Source organism: Tamandua tetradactyla, chromosome 7 (genome assembly GCF_023851605.1).
Source record: "Tamandua tetradactyla isolate mTamTet1 chromosome 7, mTamTet1.pri, whole genome shotgun sequence".
Lineage (NCBI taxonomy): Eukaryota > Metazoa > Chordata > Mammalia > Pilosa > Myrmecophagidae > Tamandua > Tamandua tetradactyla.
The window spans coordinates 38,307,103-38,331,636 of NC_135333.1; the positions used below are offsets into that span (position 1 = coordinate 38,307,103).

The window sequence follows — 24,534 nt, forward strand, 5'->3', positions numbered from 1 at the left end:
CCAGGTTTTGTGCAGGATACAAGGCTCAGGCCATAGACAAGACAGGGTTCTCTGCCCTCCTCCGTGTGGGGCAGCGGGCCGCCACACCCCACAGTGTGTGCCTGGGACATAAGTGTTTGTCATGGTTGAGGGCACAAGGAGTTGTGGGGACTCTGAGGAGGGGCCTGACCCTGCCTGGAGGTGGGTGACAGAGAACATTCTCCCGAGGAGCTGGGGCTTGAACTTGGGGCTGGGGTGGAGTTAGCCAGGTAGGAGGTGGAGCAGTTGGACAGAGGTGTAGAGGTGCGACAGAACTTGGGGGGTTTGGAACGGCCTCGTTGGAAGGTGCTTGTGGAAGAGGGGGCACTGCAGTGGATTGGTAGGAGGAGCCAGCTCATCAGGAGCCTTCAGGTCCTACTATTCAGGGTTTGGAGGAGGCATGGTGGTGCTATACACAAAGGAATGGCATGGTCCCCTTGTGTCTTGGAAGGATTGCTGTGTCAGACAAGACTCTCTCAGTTTGCAAATGACAGGAAATCCCTCCTCAGAGGAGTTTAGGAGCAGACTGAAATTCATTGGTTTATTTGACAGAAAGGTCCAGAGTTTGTTGGCTTCAGCCAAGGCTTGATCCAGCACACTGAGGCTGTCTCTAAGCTCGGCTCTTCCCTTCTCTTGGCTCTGGTGAACTCACGCCTTCATTTCATGATTCTGTGTGTTGTCAAGGTAATGCATCAACTTTAGCTTGCATCTTCTCTGTCAGGTCCAGTGGGAAAGAATGCCTGTCTCATTCTGCATTCTTGGTTGAGCCTCACTGCAGTTCATTGCTCCAACAGGCCCAACCCCATCCCTTAACTGATACCTGCATTAGGGGTGTGACAATGTGCTGATAGGCTTTGGCCTGGGATTCCTTTCCATGCTGGACTGGCAGCCTGAGAGCTCCCCCTCAAATATAAGACCTGGAAGTGGAGAAGGGAGGGCTGGTTCCCCCAAGGGAAGGCTGAGTCCTGTTTGGTCCATAGAAAGGTAAATGGATGCCGGTGAACAAAACCAACAGGAGGGCAGGATGATCACCTGCAGAAGGGGGACACTGGGCTGCAGTGGGAAGAGGCCAAGGCAGGGCCTGTGAGAGGACCCCCAGCTCCCCCTGGAGGAGGGCGTGCAGTGTGGGACTCTGGAGAGTGGTCCTGGAACCAGTGTTTTGGTTCCTGTCTCAGCTGTGCTGTTTTGAAGCTGTCGTGTGCCCCAGAAAAGCCATGGTCTTTTAATCCAGTCTTGTGGGATCAGACCTGCTATTGGGTGGGACATTTGATTAGGTTGTTTCCATGGAGATGTGACTCACCCAATTCAAGGTGGGTCTTAATCCTTTCCTAGCGCCATTTATGAGAGAGAGCCAGGAGAAGCTAAGAAAGAAGACGCTCTGGAGAGAAGCAGGAAGGACCCACAGGTGCTGAGAGAGCTTTTTGAAACTGGGAGAGAGGGACAGCAGACATCACCATGTGCCTTCCCGTGTGACAGAGAAACTTGGGTTTCCTGTCCTCCAAGAAGGCATCCTCTTGTTGGTACCTTAATTTGGACATTTTCATGGCCTTAGAGTTGTAGCTTTTAACTTAATAAATCCCCTTTGTAAAAGCCCATCCAGTTCTGGTACACTGCATTCCAGCAGCTTAGGGAAACTGAAACAGTGGTTTTTGCACTTGCACGTGTGTTGGGCCTTTTGCTTTCATTCATGTCCCCGGAATCAGGTTATTATTCCACAGTCGTCTTGCATGTGGTTCTCTCTCCTGGTCTTTGGGGATTGCTCCCCTGTCCCCTGTGGCTGACAGTGCTGCTGGGGGAATCCCAAGTTCCTCCTGGGTCCTGGAGCTGAGAGACCAGCTGTGGTTTGACCCACATGCTGGGGTGTGGAACTTGCTCTTTGAAACAGAGGTTCTTGGTGACCTCATTTGTTCTTACTTAGCCTGCTGGGCCTCCTGTTCTTGTTGGCAAAATGGGGGTAATGTTAGGACTGCCTCCCTCATAGGGCTTTTGAAGGATGAAACTAAATCCTGTAAAATGCTTAGCATGGTCCTTGACACATAGTAGATTCCTATTATTTGAGAGTTTCATGCACGATCATTCAACAGGTACTTATTGAGCAGCTACTCGGAGCCAGGTAAATGTGAGCAAGATGTGTATGGTTCTGATCACGATGGGGCTTGTGGGAAGTGAATGTTATTGTAAAGTATTAGAATTTTACTGAGGGGAGGGAAGCAGATCAGAATTCCCTGATGCAGATTTGAAAGGGATGGATGGTCCAGGAGGGCTTCCTGCAGGAGGTGACATCTATGCCAAGACTCCAAAGGAGAATGAGTGCCAGTTAACTCATTAATTAAAACCAGTTTGTATTTTATTTGGGACTAATCACGGGCTGCTGCATCAATTAAATTCTTTTTTATTTTAAATGCAGAGTTCACTGTTTGTGTTTGGCCGTACCATGCATTTTTTTAAATGTATCCTTCTAACCTATATACAACCTGAAATTTCCCCTTTTAGCCACATTCAAATATATAATTCAGTGCTGTTAATTACATTCAGGATGTTGTGTTACCATCACCACCATCCATTACCAAAATTTTTCTATTATCCAAAAAAGATACTCTACATTTTAAGCCTAAATTCCCTATTCCCTACTTCCTCCCCATCCCCTGGTAACCTATATTCTAGATTCTGATTGTTATGAGTTTGCTTATTCTAATTATTTCATATCGGTGAGATCATACAAAACTTGTCTTTTTGTGCCTGGCCTATTTCACTAAACATGATGTCTTCCAATTTTATCTGTGTTGTTATATGTATCAGAACTTTGTTCCTTTTTATGGCTGAATTCCATTTGTGTGTGCGTGTGCGTGTGTGTGTGTGTGCAGACACACATTTTGCTTATCCATTCATCAGTTGATGGACACTTGAGTTGCTTCCATCTTTTGGCAGTTGTGAATGAAGCCACAGTGAGCATCAGTGTGAAAATACCTGTTTGAATCTCCGCTGTCAGTTCTTTTGGGCGTATACCTAGAAGTGGGATTGCTTTGTCGTATGGCAGTTCTAGATTTAATTTTCAGAGGAACTGCCAAACTGTCTTCCACAGCGGCTGCACCATTTTACATTCCTACCAGCAATGAAAGAGTGTTCCTATTTTTCCATCTCCTCTCCAGCACTTGTAATTTTTTGTTTTTCTACTCATAGCCGTTCTAGTGGGTGTGAGATATCCCAGTGTGGTTTTGATTTGTATTTCCCTAACAGCTAGTGATGTTGAGCATCTTCTCATATGCTTTTTAGCCACTCCAAATCTTGGGATAGTGGATTTTTATGTCCCTTTTGGCACCAGCCAGCTGCTTTTGCCTGTCGTGCTAGTGGAGGATTGGTGACGGTAGGTACTTTGTGGAGAGAGCAATTCACTGGTCTTGACCATAGTTTACCAGCTTCTTCCTCTCCCTCCTCCCTGGATGCTCTACAGTGTTCTGATGGGCTCTGGAGTTTTGAAGTAGTTGATTCAGACACGTCTGCCTTTTTAATGATTGTTTTGGTGGAGGGGCTGATTCCTGGAGCTTCCTACTCTGCATCCTCCTGCAGGCCTCCTCCCAGATACAGTTTTATCTCACTAGTGACACCCGAACACAGTGTGGTGACAAAGCCTCCTTCATCCTCCTTTCCTTCAAACACTCATCCCTCCAAGGGGCAATGCCACTCTTGTCATTTTGGAGCATATCCTTTCATTCCTTTTTCTGTACATTTAGATATGCACACATTGAAACATATAGTGTTGAATTTTTCTGTTTTTTCCATTAATATGTTAGATTGTTTTGACACGTGTTAACAACACAATAATATGTATTACATTTAATTAATTGTACATGTGTTGCTTCCCAACCTCTGGGTGCCAGGTGCAGTGCTAGACTTTTGGTTGCCAGCCGCCAGCAGTTGGGGGAGGGGGGGCGGGCCTGCAGGTCATGTTCACCTGCCTCAGCCTCACATCCACGCCCCCCCAAGGCCCCCTTTAAATGTTTGTTCGGTCAGCAGACTGTTCAACCTGCGATTTGCCATTGCCTGAGTAGAGCAGATCTCTAGCTGCGAGCTTTTTACGTGGGGTCAGTAACACCCGTCGACTGCCTTTTGATTTTACTGTATTGAAATGCTCCCACATTCATGTTAACTGCTAAACTTATATTCATGTGGAGACATGGGATGAACCTTGCGCCCCCATAAGTCAGATTTCAGGCTGAGCAGTCGTTATGGTCTAGGCTCTCTTATTCCCGTGGTCCTTGCCAGTGAAGTTCAGAAATGTAACCTCTGCTTCGACATTCCGGTGAATTAAATAGACATAAATCTCCTGAGCTCCTTAGATTGGGCTTGCATCCTGTACAACAAGGCCATAATGCATCCCTCCAAAGCTCAGGAAAAACAAACCCACTCTGCCACTGTAAAGGTTAAGAGGCTCTTTCTTTTCAGTTTTGCTACATGGATCAGTGAAAGTAATTTCAATATTTTCCCATCTCCAGGTCAGGAAGGGCAGTTGCTTCCCCCCAGGTGGTTAGCAATCATTGCATTTTGTCCTGGGTAAGACATTGTCATCCAGCCAATTTGTAATCCCTGGAAGCCTGGAGATTGAACCAGGAGTTTCTGACCCCCCTCCCCTCTCTGGGAATGGTGGGACCTCGCATTTCAAGCTCTTTACGTGTATTATTTTGTCATAAGCCAGAAATAACTCACCTCTTTGAATTAGTGCCTGTAGCTCGTGCCAACTCCTTATCCTTGGTTGTCAGAAAAGGTTGTCCGGCATCTTCTCTCACCTGTTCCCCCCACCCTGTGCCCTGCCCCCCAGCTGTCGAATCTGGTGGCGTTTCTGTACTTGTTTAGATCTTATTTGGACCTTATTTTAACTCGACTGAGCTGCGAGATCTTCACGTGAAATACGATTTGCTTTATTTTTAGAGCTGCTCTGTTAACGAAGACCTTCACGGCCGATGAATTTAATTATTCTGATAAATTACATCTTCTGCTAAGAAGCTACCCTTCTGAGCACAGATGGAAGTTGGAAAATTCATAGAAAGCTCTCATTTCCCTGGAGGAGGCCTGGAAAACCTTATTTAATAGAGGCCTCTTTGGGGTCCTACTTTAAACACATAGCAGTTAACGGTCTCTGGATTCTGAGGCTCTTCCCTTCCCCAGCGGGGAGAGGAGCCAGCGTGGGGCAGGCTGGCAGAGATGTGACTTTTGTCAGCCTGCTTTATTTTTCCTGGCAACTGGGAAGACCGTGCACCTTCTCTGGTTACCATCGGCGTACCTAGGAGCGGGTATGTCTTGAAGAGGGAGGGTTAATGTCCCAAATTGAGGCAGCTTCAGTCGTTTTCAAGTTATTTTTAGTGGGGATCAGGTAAAGGACAGCAGCTTTTTTTGTTGTTGATTTCTCTTTGATCCTGGCTCAGGCGTGGCTCCCTGAGATGTCTCCCCTGATCTTTTGTTCCCTGTGACAGCCAGGGAGTGGACATAGGGTGTTAAAAGTCTCCATAGGTAGTGAAGACTCCCTGCTGTGTTGAAGTGACACATTTAGACAAATGTCAGGAAATGAAATCTTCACCCTCATAGCCCCTCCCCCCCAGGCCTTTATTTCCTCAGCTGACCACCTGCTGGTTGGCCCAAAGCACTTCCAAGCTTCCAGCCCCGAGTTCTTTGGAGGGTGGGCTGTGAGTGTCCCCTCTGTCCCAGCTCCTAAAGTCCACAAGCCTTTCTTGAACGCAGATTTATGCTTTCCCTTAAGTTAACCTTGCTCTTTGAACCAGCCTGCTTTCAAGATTGTGTTTTCCTAAAAGTAATGTCAAAAGAAAAAGAATAGCCACCTAAAATCCTTTTTTTTTTTTTTTGGAGAAAGTCTAGGTATGTATGTATGCATGCATGTATAAATGGATAACTAAATAAATAATAATTTTTTAAAACCATGCAAAGTAAAAGATTAAAAAGAAAAAAAAAATCAAGGCCACGGCCTTTGAATTTGGCTTGGGGTGTCACTGGTGGGTGTTTTATGAAGTGCTTTTAAGTGCCCGGGTTTCCGTTTCCAATTCTCTTTCCTCTTTTTATGCTCTCATGATTCCAAATCAGGAGAATTTTTTTTAACTTGCTCAATCTTTGGGTGGTGTGATGGAAAAAGCGTGGAAGCATGGAATACCTATTCATTCATTTATTCATTCATTCAAGAGTGCTGACTCTTCTCATTTAACCTTTGAAAGCTCCCTTTGATGTGTATTATTCCCATTTCACACATGGAAACTGAGGGTTGCCCAAGATCATGTCGCTTGGGAGTGGAGAGTAGGATCTACAACCACGGTTCTAAGCCCTGCCTCATGCTGTGCCACAAATATTTTTAAAGGTCTCCTGTGTGTCCAGAGCTGAATTAGCATTGGTGGGGGCAGATGGTCCAGGAAGGAGAGTGTTACAGAGCTGTGGGCAGAGAGGAGCCAGGGGTGGGAGGAGAACCCCTGGGGGAATTAGGGAGGGCTTCCTGAAGGAGGTGACCAATAAGCTGGGCACAGCGAATTGCAAGACCCAGGTAGAAGTGGATTCAATCCTGACTGCAGTTTAGATCAGGGGGCTTCCTGTTGATCCACGAGTGCCCAACTAGGACCCAGCCACTGCCTCCCAGGCTTGCTAGGAGGTTAAACTAGAGGACCGTATGGAAAGTGCCGGCATGTAGTAGTTGCTCAGGAAATTTTAGTGGCCCTCTGCCCTCTTCCCATGGGCCTTAGAAATTTACTGTGCCCAGAGGTCGCAAACTGGTGGCCCTTTGCTGGCGCACATTTATAAACTAAGAGATTCCCCACAAACTTCCCCGATTTCCAGCCTTTCTAGAAAATTCAGATCTAGCGCTTACAGCCCACACTTTCCACTGACACCGAGGTCTGAGCTGAGATGTGGCTATCCCCACAGAGAAGTTGTAGATCAAACGGATCCCCTCGCATCTCTCTCCCATGTGGTCCTCCATCCTCTCACCCGCTCCGCCAGGTGAGTCGCTGGCTGCTAGAAGGCGAGCCATTCACACAGTGTAGACACATTGGCATCCTCTCCCTCATGGTTTGTCATTTGGGTTTCATGTGGACGAAGGCATTCATCTCAAAACAAGCAAGAGGCTGTCTTCCCCTCCCTTCATCACCGGTCTCATGAAATCGAGCTGTGCGCCCTTTGAGTGCTCACACCCAGTATGCAGACCAGACGCTGCTGTGGAAGCGCGCCAGCTCACTCCGGCCAAGCGCGTCTCTCTTTGGGATGCAGCACAGCCGGCATCTCGCATCTTTGAAGTGTTTGTCTTTTTGGCAAAAGGACCCATACTTTAAAACCCAAAACATTCCTGGAATTAACTAAAAGCCACTAAACTGGCAGGCTCAGCTCCCCAGGAAAAAGCCGTAGCTTCAAGGGGAGCCTCTCCTTCCCAAAATGGGGCTGATCTTCTGACGATGGTAATCAGATGTAGACCAGAAGCTGTTTGACAAAGGGGTCATGTCCCTTGGAGACCCACGACTCCCCAGACAGCAGAGCCCAGAAGGAGCATCTAGTTTACCCTCAAGCGTTTCTGTGTCCACATGATGGGCAGGTGTGGCTTCCCCCAAACACTACCGTGTCCTTTTCCTGATTCTTGCCATCTTCAGTTCAGTTGCTGCCTCCTCCAGGCAGCCTTCCTGCTGCCTCCTGAAGTGAGGTACCACACCCTCTACTGCATCCGTGAGTTTTCCTCTCTTGGAGCCCCATCTGAAGGTGTTCTTAATCCACATTCGGTGTCCCTCCCACTTATAGAGCATTTGCTTTGAGCCAACTGCTCAGCACTTTTTAATTTCTGGGAACAGCCCTCCCTCTGGGTAGGTACCACTGTCACCCCTGGGATACCGAAGAGGAAACTAAGGCTTAGTAAAGCAGTGGACAAGCAAGATTTGAACCTGAGACAGTCAGACCTTAGATCTGGGCTCCTAACCCCTGTACTGTGTGTGCCGCTGGGCTTGTCCCCCCGCCATTCCTTCCCCTACTCTCCTTCCTCCCTCCTCTTGGGGGGGTTCAGCGTGGGGGTATCTTTATGCATAACATGTGTTGTTAAATGGAGCCAGCATCGCCTGTTTATTAAGTTCGTGAGATCCCCGTCCCTGTTTAATGTTATCTTTGATGTTCAAATATGGTGTGGACATTTCTGTTTTTATGTGACCCAGTTTCCATGCTTTGAAAATGTCATTCCCTTCTCCTCCCCCTCCGTGTTTTTGAAATCAGGGCCTTTCCCAGACCTGCCCCCGCTCCTTCCCCCCAGGCCCTCTGGCCTCTGTCTGAAGTCCAGGTAGGCAGTGCGGTGTGTGGCATTTCTTCATCTTTCTTGGGGGAGATGTGAGCTCACTGTGAATGACGTACCTGTGCAGCTCACCTGTGCCTCGAAGCCAACCTGTTCGACCTTTTGCTTACCTGAACCTGGGTTTGTCCTTCCTTGGCTTAAGTTGGTGGACGCAACCATTGCTGGTGGCCCCAGCTGGAAAGGAGCTCCCTGGGCCTCGTTGTATCCTCCTTTTGTCATGTCTACCTGGGAAAGGGGACTTGGGAGTCCCACGGTCTTCCCAGGATACCTAGTTCCCAAGGATAGTGAATGAGGATTTCTGTGAAAAAATCACCTCCTTTATTTTACTGCCTTTGAAGGCTCTTTGCAGATACAGTTGATTCTCGTTATTCTTGGTCATTGTGTTCTATAAAGTCATGACACAGGCTAAATCAGGAACTGCAGGACCATCACTCGGGGGGGGGAAAACAGGCTTAGATTTTTGCACGCCTCTAGTAATGATACTTTAATCAATGCATAACCTCCTTTTATGTGTGTTTCTGTTTAAAGACACCGTATTCATTGTATATCGTCAATTCATTCAACATTGAGCTCATGGCCAGCTGCCTTAACAACACACGCGTTTTCTCTGTAAGGCCCGTTCCATCCTCCTTGCACTTAGGGACAGAGGCAGGTGCATCAGGATGCTAGGTAGCAGTTTGGGACTGCACCCGGGGTCCATTTTAAACAGCAGAACCACCCAACAAAGCACAAAAATGCAAAAAACCTGGCCTTCAACATAACCACAAAAGTGACCTTTGTTGGCAGCCTGAGAGCTGAGACAAGAAGGTCCAGCATTGCTTTCCTCAACACCTTGGAAGATTCAGATTTTTCGCTGCTTGTGTCTGCAGACGACTGTGAAAGTGCGGGAAGTAATGATGTGGGGGTTACAAATACTTTTTAGAGAATAGATGAAATTCACAAGTTCATAACCCTGAATAACCACTATCAGCTCTGTTTAGTAAAAGTCATCAATGAGATTTGGCTTCTGTTTTCTGAATTAGTCTGGGAGATCCATAGGGATCTTTGGAATATTTTTAGGGAAGTAGGGCAGAGGGGATTAAAAAAATTCGTTAATTTTTTTTTCTCATTAAATTAACTTTTGTCTGCTTTCTTGCATGGAATGAAGCTGATTATGTTTGGTTAAGAACATGAGTAGTTCCTGGGGTCTGTTCTCAGGATGCTCTCACATTTTGGGGGGGGTGGGGGAGGAGGGAGGAGGCTGTGTGTGCTGCGTATTGGAATCTTGAGCTCCCTGGAGAGGGCCCACTTTTTAAAAGCCTTGTTCCAGGACCTCCACTGATGTTAGGGACGCTGGTGCCAGGGGTGGGGGAAGGGGCCCTGCCATTTGTCTTTGCAAGGGGTGGAGGATGAACTGTCCCCAAATTTGGGGCTACAGCCATATGCCAAGAGCCCACTATGCGTCAGGCTCCAGGCTGGGAATTTGCTGTACCTTGTTTCGTTCAGTCCTTCGTGGGACCCTGAAATATTTGTTCTATTATCCCCAGATGACATGTGAGAAAATGGGCTCAGAGAGGAGAATGGGACTTGCTGGGGTCACTGTGTCAGCAAGAATGGGACACCCCTGTCCTGCCTTCTCCAAAGCCTTTTTGCTGCATCCCTTGCTGCTCTGTCACCTGCCCCTTGGGTGTGATAAAGGTTTGAGGTGCCTGCAATGTTGAAAAAGGAAATAGGTTCTCACCCCCCAAAAACATCTCAAGAGGACGAGAAGGTTCTTGGCCGTTGTCACTGGGGGTGGGGGAGTTGTGGCTTAGGACCAATGTCTTAGTCTGCCAGGGCTGCCGTGACAGATAGCACGGCAGGGGTGGCTCAAATCACAAATCTATGGTCTCACTGTTTTGGAGGCTCAAAGTCCGACATCAGGGTGTCACCAGGCCATGCTTTCTCCTGGAGTCTATAGTGCTTGCTGCAATCCTTGGCATTCCTTGGCTTGTGGCTGTACATTTGTTTCGGCCATATGGCTCTTTTTCTCTTTCTCTGGCTCCTCCTCTGTGCATGAGGACTCAGCCATCTGGGTGGAGGCCCACCCTGTGCCATTTGGCCTCCCCTAATCTTCAGGGTGAACCCACACCCATGGGGCCAGACTTGAACATGTCTTTGTGGGAGACGTGGTTTGGTCCATCACCACAGGAGGCTCCAATGCTGGTCTCCACTGGGGCTGGCCTGCAGAATCACCACCAGGGCTTGTCAAAGCCTACAGGGGCCTGTCCCCACCCTGCACCCGCCGAATTTAGATCTCTGGGACTGGGGCCTGGGATTTGATGGAAGCCGGTGGAAGGAAACACCAGGTTAGAGGGTAGGGGTGTTATTCTCCTGGGTTCCCCTGGCCAGGGCTGCTCTCCTGTGGATGTGGCCTAAAGGACTCGAGGTGTCTTCTTGGAGGGTCTCTCCAGGGAGGGGAGACCAGGGGTCCTCTAATCACGTAGGCTTCTGACCGTAGACCCACCTCTGCCCCCACCTCCGCCCCCACCTCTACCCCCACCTCCGCCCCCAGCTCACGCTCAGTTTGGAGCCCTGGACTTGGACGTCATGGTGTTTCCAGTTCTAGGCATCTGGATTCACTCTGCTGGATTCTATTGCACGCCTGAACCCTGGGCATTGCCTTCCGTGAGAGTGCCGTCCATCAACGTGGTGGCTGTCGACAGTGGCGCCACTTTAAATGCTGGACTCCTCTGTACACCTGCCCGGAAGGGCCGTCATACACCCTGTCCACGACCTGGCCCGCAGCTCCCCAGTGGTGGGAGGGGATGCGCTGCAGCCCCATGGCTGCGGTCTAAGCTCTGTCTGCCTCAGCAACTGCAGGATGATCAGGAGACATCTGGAACCTGTGTTTTCTTTGTCATGGGCCCCAGGGAGCAGTGAAGACAGGCTGGCAGGGCTTGGCGGGCATCGGGAAACCTCTGGAACAGGGGAAGAATTGCAGGATGTATTCTTGGGGTCAGGGTGTTTTTCCTTGGGCTCCTTCTGGGCAGCCAGCCATTTAGAAATGTTTGTGCAATGTCTTAAAAACAGGAGCTGCTTTTCCTCTGTGTCCACTGCCAGCAGGCAAGGCCTTGGTATCGGGTTTATACTAACCTTTCTCTTTTTGCTCAACAGTGAGTGACCTTCAGGAAGAAGGCAAGAATGCCATCAACTTGCCCATGTGCCCTGCCTCAGGGGACGTTCACCCCGATGACACCCTGCTAGGTATGTGCCTCCTCCAGCTCCCTGTCATGAGACAGACAAGCTTCCAGGGTGTTCAGTTGGTCTCAGCAAGGCCGACGAGAGCATGATAACTAACAGCCTTTCATCAGACATCATACTGGATAGCATTTAAGTCCAGCCATAGCTCAAGGTCATATTTAGAAAAGTCTGTAAGATAAAAGCAGATGCTCCCCTAGTAGGTTTTGTTCCCCCATCTCTGGCCTCTCCGAGGCCTGGGTCTTGCAGGGTGGGGCTGGCTCTGTGGTCAGCGTCCCTGCTCATATTTCTGTGGGGTTGCCTCTCAGTCCAGCACTAATGGGGTGACGGCCTGGACACATTTTCCTTAAAGTGTATTTTGGGATCCTATCAATCTGGAAGGCAAACCTGGAACATTCCATTTATTTCCAAACCCTGGCTCAAAGGGAAGTCCTGGTGGAGCGCTCTCTTCTAGTTTCCAGGACAGTCCCCTGACCAGCAGGAATTGGCAGAGAGGAAATGCAAACGCACGTTCTGCCCGGTCCAGTTGGAGCCAAGTGCAGGGCGTGTCCCCAGGGTTCCTCAGGGCCATGGGGGGCTCTCTCTTTCTTCTTGGAGGGGCGCAGCTTTTCTTTGGTGGTTGTTAATGGTCTTGAGCATGACTGAAGCTGCTTTCCAGGCAGATGCTCCTAAGTGACTCTCTCCTGGGAACAGTCAACTGGGGACTGGCCCAAGGTTTGGACATTCACCTGCGGTTAATACGCTTCAGAGCAACGGCTCTCAGCCATGACCCTGTTGACGATTTGGGGCCGGATAATTCTTTAGTGTGGGGGGCTGACTCGTGCACTGGAGGATATAGGTCAGCGTGCCTGGACTCTGCCCACTAGATGCCGGTAGTGACAGCCAACCATGTTCCCAGGCATTGTCTATTGTTCCCAGGAGGGCATAGTTGCCCCTGCTTGAGAACCACTGCTTTGGACCAAGAGGACCTTAGAGAACTGGAGGATTATTATACATATTTATATGCCAGGCTGTGCTGGTTTGAATCTGTCATGGAACCCAGAAAAGCCTTGTTCTTTAATCCGCATATAGTATTGCTGGGTGGGAGCTTTTTTATTGTTTCCATACAGATGTGATCCACCCAGTTGTGGGTGTTATGTTTTGAGTAGAAGGTTTCCATGGAGATGTGCCTCCACTCATTCAAGGGGGGGTTGCTTACTGGAGCCCTTTAAGAGGGAACCATTTTGGCAAGTGCCAACAGAGGGCACACAACCAGAGACCTTTGGAGATGTAGGAGAATGCCTCCAGGGAAGCTTTAGGAAATGAGAAGAGAAAGCTGCAGATGTCGCCATGTGCCTTTCCAGCTGAAAGAGGTGTTCCAGAACCCATCAGCCTTTCTTGAATCAATGCATCTTTCCCTGGATGCCTTACTTTGGACATTTTCACAGCCTTAGAACTGTACACTTGCAACTTATTAAATACCCCCTTTAAAAAGCCATTCCGTTTCTGGTACATTGCCTTCTAGCAGCTTTTACAAAGCAAAATACAGGCCATTACTTCATAAGTAATACCTTTAGCCTGCCCTTCCTTTGGGCCTTAGTCTTGTCTTGTCATCTTTCTGAAATTGCTCCCACTAGGAGCGGCCCTCTTTCCTTTGTGCCTGGGTGGTGCGGCCCCCAGCTGCCTCTCCTGGGCCATGGCCAGCAGGAAGGGCAGTGAGCTCTGCAGGATCCCTGGGGGCTTCTTTACACAGAGGCTCCACTCATCTGAGAACTAGTTAGAACATCAGCATTAGCATTAAATTAACAGTGAATATCTGTACTGTGCTTTACTCTTTCTAAAGCCTTTTCTGTACGTTTAATCTCATTTGGCTCCTAAAAGTTGTTTCGTAGCTAACCCTGAGAATCTACTTCCAATGTTTCCGATTACCCCCATTTTACAGATGAGGAAACTGAGGCACAGAGACGTTAAATGACCAGCCCAAGGCCTCTCACAAGTAAGTGAGGAGCTGGAATTTAAACACAGGCATTTTGCTTCCCAGGTTGGGGCTTGTGCCCACTGCACAGGCCTCTCTAGATCCTTGTGGCGGAGGCAGATGGCCCGGTCCTGCCCTAGTGGGCACCGAGGTAGACACAGATGGTTTAATGGCCGGTGGTAAGTCCTTTGTCATACCTGCCCAGATTGGTGGGGGTTCAGTACCCCCATGAATTTAAGCTGAGACCCTCCCTTCTGCCTCTTGCTCCCCCTTCTCCTCGTGCTGAGCAGAGGGAAAGTGAGGTGGGCTATGCCCCAGTGCCTGTTGACTCCCAGGCCTCTGGACCCTTTGAACCATGCCCAGTCCCCCTCCCTGATGCCTGTGACCCTCTCAGATGGAGAGGCACCCACTCTTCCTGCTCCCCAGGACTGTGGGCTCCTTGGGACCCTGCTTCTGTTGAAGGGTGCCAGCAGCGGCCAGCAGAGCTGCTAAAGGGTGAAGGAGGACGGTGACACCTGTTTTGAGTTACCAGACACTTCTGCAGATGTACCTCCGGCTGTTCAGCTTCCTGTAGGGTAGATTTGATGACTAGAAGACCCTGGTCTCGGGATGCTGGTGGCGATGAGGCACACACTCAGGGCACCTCCATGGCCCGGGGAGTCCAGCCTCTGCTGAGCGCCCTCCCGGAGCTGGACAGATAACCTCCTGTGGTATGGGGGCTCGCCATGCCCTCCTGGCCTCCTGGCGGCTGCTCAGACCAGCTCCACGGCAGCACTTCCCAGACTTTCAGTGGGCCCCAGCGTCTTCAGGACCATGCATGAAAGGAGGTTGGGGGACCCCGGGTACTTTTATGCTATTCTGCATTGAGAAATGTGGTTAAGGACCATGGAGATGAGAAAACCCTTGTTTGTCTAATTTGGGGAGCTCTGTTGCTTCCAGCTGCGATCCTGGGCAGCACTTAAGTGCCAGAAACTTCTGCAACTTCTGACATCAACTCCAGAGTGCAGTAACTCAGCTCAATTCAATTCTGCCTCTGCCCAAGCTGTGCCAGACCCCACAGATGAGGGCAAGCCTCTGAGACATCATCCTGCAGGCACCAGCCACAAGCAGGCGCGGGAGTCCAGGCTGCCTATGCTTCTGACCAACTGGCTACAAATTTGGGGGTTCCCAGCCCCCCTTGGTTCCCTAATTCGCTGGAACGACTCACAAAACTCACTGAAAGTACTATACTTAGGGTTAAAACTTTATTATAGGAAATGGATACAAATAAGAAGGAGCCAAAAGAGACGCACAGGGTGAGATCTGGGAGGGCCTCAGACCCGAGCGGTGCAGCTTTGATATCCCGAGTTTATGGGGGGGGGGGGTCATGCCTTTTCTTGATTGGTCGGCTCAGCATCCATGTGGTTGAACCCCATCTCTAGCCCCCTCCCCTCCCAGAGGTCAAGGGGTCAGGCTGACTTGATGAGGCTCAAAGCCCCAACTCTCTAATCACAGGGTGGGCCTTTCTAGGGCAGCCAGTCCCTGCCCTAAGGCTCAGGTGTGCCTGCCCCACCCGGAGCCGCCTGTTTGGCGTCTGAGCTATCCAGCAGTCTGTGTGGCCCTGGACCCACCATGAATAACTTAAGAGGCTCCTTCATCGGAAATTACAAGGATGTAATGACTATCTCGCCAGAACTCAGGACACAGACTGGCCAAGTTTTTAGTGATACCACATCCCCATCTGAGAGGGCCGTGGGCATTGCCAGGGGTGTCATTTCAGAGGATTCAGAGATTGGGGTGTCAATGCAATAGGGACCACCTTGAATTTTGTTTCTCTTCCCTTCAGCATGAGAAGAGGGCCAAGGGTGGGATGTAGAGTCTGCACTTAAATTCTTTTATTTTTATTTTTATTTTTGTTGACAAAACAACATACAGACACAAACATTCTTAAAATATGAACATTTAACTTGGTGTACAATCAATGGCTCACAATATCATCACATAGTTGTATATTCATCACCATGATCATTTCTTAGAACGTTTGCTTCACTCCAGAAAAAGTAAAAAGAAAAAACTCATACATATCATACTGTTTACCCTTTCCTCTCATTGACCACTTGTATTTCCATCTACCCGATTTAGTTTAACCTTTGTTCCCCCTATTTTTTTCCTATACCTCTTACCACTCCCTTTCATTGATCACTAGTACTTCAATCTACTCAATTTATTTTAATATTTGTTCCCCCTATTATTTGTTTATTTTTATTCATATTTTTAAATCATCTTTCCATACTGTAGATAGAAGGAGCATCAGACACAAGGTTTTCACAATCACACAGTCACATTGTGAAAAGCTATGTCATTATACAGTCATCTTCAAGAAACATGGCTACTGGAACACAGCTCTACATTTTCAGACATTTCCCTCCAGCCACTCTACTGTACCTTAGACTGAAAAAAGGGATGTCTATATAATGCATAAGAATAACCTCCAGGATAACCGCTCAACTCATTTGAAATCTCTCTACCTCTTTATTTTGTCTCATTTCTCTCTTCCCCCTTTCCACTTAAATTCTTAGTGGGGATGGAAGGTGTCCAAAGACAAATTGGAGTTGAGTTTAGAGTATACAGGATTTTCCTGCAGGCTGCAGCAAAGGAAGCCAGGACACTTGAAAGAACGGGGTATCTTTGGGGTTCTAGGGATGGCCAGCAGTTTGAAACTGTCCCACCTTTATGGGTTTACCAGGGTTATGCTAATTGACAGGTGGAACATGATTTATGTACTTGCCTTGCTTCTTATTTAAAGCCCTCACCCCCATTTTTTTACTTTTGTTGAAGATGAGGCTCTGACCTGTAGCTGATTGTAAATACTTTCAGAGATGCAGCAGAGTAAAACAATATAACTGACAAGGAAATGTGGTTGTTTTTGTGGCATTTTAAAAGAATAACTAATATGACCAAAAACTGTTACTTTCTTTTTGTATAATGGCGTGCAAATCACTGTCAGGAAAATCATGGCCAGGGAGAACATTGTCACATCTCTAGAAATTATATGTAATCTCTAAATATTTATATGAGTACACTTTACCCATATGAATTTTAACAACAGAAGGCTAGAAAATCCCTTTTAATTTGACAACACTTTCCATCCAACTCATACCAAATGATCCTAACTATTTTTAGTACCTCTCTCTTTATAAGGCGAAACAACAAATCCTTTGCGATTTTCCAGGTGCCCTCTGGGAAATCCCAAAGACAGTTCCAAATAGGGTTTGGTTTTGAGAAAGCAAGATGTCAGAAGCTGTCAGGAGGTTTGAATATTTGGCTAAATAGGATCATGGGTCACTGATAAACAATAGTTGTTTACCCACTACTTAACCAGAGTGACAGTAAAATATTTTAAAAATACGTAGAGGCAGTTACATGATATTTCAAAAAAGAAAGCAAAAGCTTAATTTTTTAAAGAATGAGAGGTCTTCTCTTAAATAAGTAAAGATGATAATTTCAATATAAGTATCAATGAGGATATTATTTTAATATGATATAGGATTTTTGCCTTTTAGACAGATTACTTAGATTGTTAAGAAAAACTTTTTATGAACTCTCACTAGGACCAGACCACTAACCCAAGAAAATTTCATCATTTTAACAGAGAAAACCAAATCTAGTTTTGCATGAATCTACTGTTTGACACAAAGGCTCTTTAAAAAATCTTATAAATATGCCTATAAAGTGTTAGTCATTGTTGATCATGACAAATAAAACTCATTACCGTAACCCTTCTACAACTTTCCATATCCATTTAGGTTTTTGTTTTACACTTACCTGTTTTTCATTCTGCAGCATGCAGTCAATTTTCTTTAAGACGAAACACAATGCATCCTGCTCACCTTAGATTCTTAAGTTGCCAAAAAGATGTTGGAAATTTTCTCCAAGCCGTCATCCTATAAGACACAATAAATCACTCTTGAAACAAAATACGTCAGAATAATAGCTCATTTTGGTTAAACACTGTGGTACTTAGATTCAGTTGTCCACTTGGCCAGGTGAAGGCACCTAGTTCTGTTGCTGCGAACATGAGCCAATGGTACGTGAACTCATCTGTTGCTGATTACATCTGCAGTCGGCTAGGAGGCATGCCTGCTGCAGTGAATGATATTTGACTTAATTGGCTGGTGCTTAAATGAGAGAGTGCAACGTAGCACAGCCCAAGCAGCTCAGCATACCTCATCTCAGCACTCACAGCTCAGCCTAGGCCTTTGGAGATGGAGAAAGAAATCATCCTGGGGAAAGTTGTTGGAACCCAGGGGCCTGGAGAGAAGGCCAGCAAAGATTACCCTGTGCATTCCTGTGTAAGAAAGAACCTCAGTTGAAAGTTAGCTGCCTTTCCTCTGAAGAACTAACAAAATAAATCCCCTTTTACTAAAAGCCAATCCATCTCTGGAGTGTTGCATTCTGGCAGCTAGCAAACTAGAACAAACGCAAATGAACATTTTTCATCATGTTAAACATCTAGTAGATAGAATGTACTTTATTTAATCAGTAAAAATCTGTATGAATTGAGGAAGAGCATATGGAGTAGAAAAACCTTTTCTGCTTGTATTATACTTAATATATATAACTCAGAAGACATACAGTTTTAATTTAACAATATTAAACCTGTCCATTTGCCAAAAGTTTTCCTAAATTATATGTGTTGCTGGACAGAATGTGCCTACTGCCTGATGTGTACAGGAATCAATTCTGCAACAACAGGGTTTCAGAGAGAAAGGGGTTTCTTACGCGCCTGCCCGTAAGCAGACAGAAGTGAAGCAAGCTTGGGTCTATCTCCCCGAGTCAAGAGGGTTTAGGGATTTTATGGGATTTACACAAAGGGAGGGAGAGCTAGTGACTTTGGCAGGAATTGATTGATTGGTTATGGTTAATTGGAAGTGTGTAACTGTCAGTGAGTCAGACTGACAAGAGCTGAGGTAAGTATTAGGTTACAAAAAATCCAGCAGGGGCAAGTAGATTGTTACAGGTAACAGCAGTGTTGTAAAACATAAGATTACAAGTAAGGAGGTGGAAGTGAACTAGAATTACATTTACAGTTAAAATCTTATAGTCAGTAGTTATGGTCTACAGGGAAACAGAGGCTTTTCCCATGGGGTAGGGGTTTCCCCAAAAAGGAAATGGACTCATTGGTGACAGCAACAGCTACATGGTTTGACTGCACTTGAATTTTTTAAATATTTGGATTTAGTACTACGAATATTCTTTTTACATTGGAAGTAGCAGAAGTCTGGTTTCCTTAATTCCTGGGACTTTAGGAGTATTAATTTGTATATAAGCACTTATTTATTTTTAAGCAATTTGAATAAAGCTCTTTAATGGGTCTTTATATATTATTTTGGTTTCTATCCAGAGGTAGGAAAATAATATGTCAAACACAATAGACACAGATAGAGATTTTATAGCTCCAATTAAAAAATTTTTCAGCAGTGAGTCAGACATAAAACACAGAAACACAGAAATATGAGCCTCACTATAAAAGAGCTGGCTTTCTCTCCTTGCTCCTCTCTCACATTTTTGTCAGAATTTTTTGCTCTTGGCAGATGGGATAAATTAAGGTTATTTATTTAATATGAGGGATAAATCTTTCCCATCGTAATTTGTAGAGACTTTTAAGGTTTTCTTTGTCCTCCCATGTAATCTTAGAGAAACTTTGCTCTATTTCTAAGGCCTGTTTGACTCTCAAATTTACTGTGGGAAGAGTGGTCCACAAGGCCTTTCCAGCCACTCCCACAGCTTTTGCCATCCAGGAGTCAGCATCTGAGCTACTGGCCGACATCAGCACAAGCTGATACAGGTTGGGGAGCCCTGGATCACATGTACCCACCAAAATTCTGAGTCCTTCTATGAATGCTTGCTGGCCTTATTTGGGAAAGTCTTTAATTATAGGGTCCTGGGTTTGAATTCTGCTCACGCGGGCAGCCAGGTTCCGTACGAGCCTCTGTCTTTAAAGGATCCTGAACTAGATAATTTTCCTGCTGGGGTCCAGAGGAGCTGTTCGGGCAGCTAGAGGGGAGGGCTGAGTGCGGGAAGATGGGGTAGCTGCAGGTTTGGTTCGGGGGTCTGTTCCTCTCTTCATTTTTGCCCTAATGAACCTTTAAGTGACGCTATTATGGAGGCAGATTGTCCTCTAGCAGCCTCCGAGTACCATCTTGAATGCTCATTTTTTCTTTTTTAGGTGCATGATTTTGCACCTAAAAAATCAAGTGCATGATTTTGTTCCTATAAAGTTACTCAAAGTTGCTGTTATAAAGACAGATTGTCCTTCATCAGATCCACCCAAGGAGAGAAAGTCACAGGTCCCTAGTGTGAGTAGATATAGGAGGCAGGCGTCTTAGCAGGAGGAGGGGAGGGAGATGGAGAATGGGAAGAGCTGAGGTCAGATGAGATGTCTCCTGGGCCCTAGGCCTTCTGGCTCAGCCCCTCGGATGCCGCACTGACCTTAGCAGAGCCCCCCAGTGCGTGGACGGTACAGATGAGTGTCTGGAACTGAGGACAAAACCGCGTCTCCGACGGCTCAGCCTGAACCGCCTCCAGAGCTCCCCGGTGGCCCCCTGCGTATTACCTGGAGGGCCCTGGCCCCAGCATCAGATCTGCACGACTCCAAAACTATAGCCTCTGCTTTGTCAGATTTTAGGAATTTGCTGCTGTAAGTTTGCATCACATACCTGGGAATGGCTTGGCCAGTTGCACTGAAATCAGTTTTCAGTCCCACCAACAAGCCCAGGGTCCCCGGCTCTCCGGGGAGCCTGTGTGGGTCCCCAGTCTTGGTCTCTGCTGCTTCCTGGCCAGCTCCACCTGCATATTTTGTGGGCACCTGGCTCCTGCCTCCAGCCCCTGTTGTGGTCTCTTTTCTTTTCTCTTTCCCTTTAATTTCAGATCTAGCCCTAACTAGCGAGCGGGCCCCGGGCCCTTGTGGGCTCCCCCCTCTGCCCAGGCACCGAAGCCAGACAGCGCAGACAGCCTCAGGCCTCCCCCAACTCCTCCCCTGCTGGAGGGGAGTGTCCCCTGCCCCCTTGCTTTGGTCTGGGGGCTGGGCATTTTGCTTTGGACAGTGCCAGGCTTCTGGCTCTTTCTGTAGCCTGCCTTTCCCTCTGCAGTCCTGCCTCCTCCCTGCTGCCAAGTCGCTCTCCAGCTGAATGGGTTTGCTGGCTCCCTTGCATCCACGAGGTCAAAGCCAGGCCCATTAGCTGTGCAAGACCATGAGGTCAAGGCCAACTGCCTTAGCTGGGCAGTTGGGGCTTGTCAGACCCTAGCCATGAAACTTGAACCACACTTCCCACACCCCTGTCCCCCACACCAGATCTCCACGAACCCAGATCTCACTCCCTGCACTTCTAACCCCTGAGCCTTTGCACATGCAGTTCCCTTTTTTTAGCAGCTCTGGCACACTCCTCTCACCCCAACCTTCCCCTGGCAAACTCCTCTTTACTCTTCAAAGCCCTGCTTAGATGCCAGTTCCTCTGTGAAGCCTGCCAGACTCCCCAGATTCTCCATCCCTGGTCACTCACAGCACTTTGTTCAGTTCCCTTTTATAACATTTACCAAAATAACAAGATTGTTATTTTAACAATCTGACACCTGTCCCTGTCCCCTCCTCTGCACCCACACACAGAATAAGAGACCTTGTCTTACATTGTAGAAATTTAGTTCTCTTCTTCTTTCCCTCGGGCAGTGCTTGGCAGACCCCAGCAGACGCTTCATGTTTCCTGAATAAGCAAATGGAATCCATTCTACAGAATCCCAAAGAGATAAAAGCAATTCTTGGCAGCCTCTAAGTACTCCAGAGCCTCCCCTGATTTGGGGGAGTCCCTGGCCAGGCCAGCTCTTGCATGATTAGGTGGCTGATCATTTCAGAGCCCCGCAGCCCCACCTTCCAGAGACTCCGGGTCCCTCAGAGCATCACATGTGCTGCAACCCCTGGCCCGACACTGCAGGAGGCGGCAGGGGCTGTCCACCCCGCCAGCACAGCCACCTGCTCTTGGCTGATGGGTGTGAACTCCCTAGAGCTGGGCCCTGTCCACATGTGCCTGTAATTCCTCTTTCCCTGTCACTCATCACTGTTTTGTTCCCATGACTGTCCCCTGGGCATCCAGTCATCAAGAGCACAAATTGGTTGGGGCAGACAATAGCAGACAGACTTGTAAGGTACTCTCAGACTCTTGTCCATGCTGTGGGGAGAGTAGAACCAGACAGGGAGGTAGGCGATGGGTGTCCAGGGATGGCCTCACTGATGATACTTAAGTGGGCACCAGAATGGCCCAGCAAGACCTGTGCTGGGAGCTGGAAGAGGGGCTTGGAGTCTATGACCTTATTCACCCCACCATGAAAGACCCATGAGAATAGTCATAGCTGATGTAATTCACGTGCTTTCCCTAAGCCGGCGTGGCAGGAATGGGCTCATCTGACCACAGCTGCGTGGAGGGGGGACTTTTATTCCTATCCCAGCCCCAGTGGCCAGGGTCATGAGGTCCATTGCCCAGACCCACATGGCTAACCTGGGAAGGGTGGGGTCCTGGGGCTGGCACTCCTGCTGCCCTGGCTCCAGGTCCTGTCTCTCGCATGGCTGGACGATGTCCTTCTCCTGTGTTCTCAGGGCATGGTAGTCTCCATGGACATCTGCAGTGTCTGTTGAGCACTTGGCTTGAGCCTGTGTGTGATGTCCCATTTAGTGATTGTATTAGCTAGGGTTCTCTAGAGAAGCAGAATCAGCAGGAGATACCTATAAATATACAATCGATAAACGTGTCTCACCCAACTGTGGGAGGTAAGAGTCCAAGGTCTGTAGGGCAGGCCATGAGCTGGCAGCTTCAATGAAGGTCCTCAACAAACTCTCAGGAGAGGATGGCTGGCTGAAGCAGGAAATCTAAAGCCTTTGGTGATTAGATTAAGCATCACTCATTGCAGAAGACATTCCCCTTAGCTGCTTGCAAATGTAACTAACTGTGGATGCAGCCAACGTGATCATGATTTAAGTCCATGAAATGTCCTCATAGCAACAGACAGGCCAGGGCTTGCCCGACCAGACAACTGGGCACCACCACCTGGCAAGGTTGACACATGGACCTAACCATGACAGTGATCAAATACTTGATTATTTAGTTATTAGCTCCATTTTAGACTGGTCAGGGATTCCTCTGTCCTTCCATTAAAAAACAAAATCTGTTTCTGTCTCTCAAAGATCCACCTGCACCTGAATTAAGAAGTCAAAGGGTTCTGTAAGGCTTGTTAGGGAAACAGCTTCCCCTTTAGGTACCCCCATTTCTCTCTCCCTGGAGCCAATGACTTAAATCTCCTTTGGAGGATTCCTTTGGAATTTTGCATCCTTTCTCTGAAATACCTGCTTGTGTTGCCATTGGAGGGTGTTTCAAATTTCCACACAAGCTGTTAACTTCTCACGTTGGAATATGAGGCTCTAGCCCCCAGGCCCCATCTTCTTGCCCCTGCCCCACTCCCTGCTTCCCGGCCCCCTCCCCATCGTCCAGCCTCCCACCAGGTGAAAGCAGCCCTGGGGTTTCAACTTTGCAATGACTGAATTTAGGATGAGCTCCCTGGGAGCTCTACTCCATGTGTGTTCCCCTTTCTGTCTTTTTGGAATTGGGAACCTCTGGAGAGCCCCGTGTTCTGACACCCACCCAGTAGGGTCAGGACCACCATGTCCTTTCCCAACTGCCTTTGACCAATTGGTCACCCATACTGTCAGGTTGGATCAGCGTGTGCCCCCCCCCCCCCCAGGAGGCTGCAGGCAGCAGTGTGTAGGGGCAGTGTCTACACTGACCTTGGTGCCCAGTAACCAGTGGGTTCCCAGGGGGACGTTGGCGGGATGGACCCCATGGCCACCCTCTCCCTGGTGCAGAGGGATGTCCACCCTGCTATGGCCAAGCTGCCATCCTCCAGCCCTCAGGAGCCTCTGAGGCCCTTGCTGCAGGGCATTTCCCTGTATGGTTCCCAAACATTTGGAGGTCCTGCCTGCCAGGGTTCGGGCCTCTCCTCTGTCACTGGGAGGCTTTTGAGGTTTCCAAAAAGCATTGTTTCCAAAGTCTATTGCAGGGTGGTGCTGCTCCCCCTCCTCAACTTCAGAACCTTACTTGCAGGTGCTTTGAGAAGTGCATTGGGAGTCTGGTTTTACAGGAGCAGAAAGCTGAAGGCTCGTATGTATCTGGATGTGGCCCCAGCCAGGCAGGTCAGGGGTGGGGCCGGGCTTTAAGCCCAGGCTTTCATGTGCCCCACATGGGCCCCTGACCTGGCTGGGCCCCACTGAGGGATGGTCGCTTTCGTATTGTGTTCATATTTTTCTGGGGCGTGTACCAGTATTGCCTGGAATGCCCCATGTGCACTGCAGTCTTGCCTTGCGCACCGTCCAGCTCGGAAGGCTGGCTTGCAATGCAGAGCCTGACCTGCAAGGGAGTCAGGGGTGGGCTTCCCCTGCCAGCTGAGGCAGTTTTCTGGCTTTCCTTTTTGCCTGCTTAGAGAACAGGGTAGGGAAAAACAAGCAGGCAAATGAATACACAGAAAGAGAATCAGGGAGGAGCACATTTTCCGGTGAAGTGTCCTTTTATTTTTTGCTGTTCTTTTCTATTATTTTTTCGTACATGGTGTTTTGCAGGACTGTGAGCATACCTCTATGGCTTTGCAGGCTGATTCTTTTCTGCTTCCCATATCAGATACTTCCCATGGTGTCCTAAGCCTCCCATCTCTCCCTTTGTATTTATGGATAACTGCCATGGGGAAATTCATGGAGCAGGAAGCTTTTCCCGCCTCCCTGATGCTGGGCAGGGAACACTTCTCGCACCTTCGTCACTGTCACCTCTCATATAGTTTCTCCCAAAAAATAGGAGCCTGTCTGTAGTTGGGAGGGGTGGGTGAGGGGCGAGGTCTGACAGAGCCACGGAGTTTGCCTCCATCCTTTTGAGGGAAGAGGTGAAGGTTTAAGGATGTCCTGCTTGTCTTCCGGAAGACAGCGCCCTCCTGTCGGGCTGCCCCCATCTCGGGCCGGGTG

The 24,534-nt window shown here is 48.2% G+C and overlaps 1 protein-coding gene across 3 annotated transcripts in view; it reads left to right on the forward strand.

Moving 5' to 3' along the window:
* The window catches only part of PARVB (parvin beta), a 130,801-nt gene that overhangs the window by 49,220 nt on the left and 57,047 nt on the right, over nucleotides 1-24,534 (forward strand). For all 3 annotated transcript variants that reach the window (XM_077169127.1, XM_077169129.1, XM_077169128.1), the window contains exon 2: nucleotides 11,468-11,557. In XM_077169127.1, coding sequence (XP_077025242.1) covers nucleotides 11,468-11,557 — 90 coding nt within the window. The remainder of the gene's footprint in view (nucleotides 1-11,467; nucleotides 11,558-24,534) is intronic.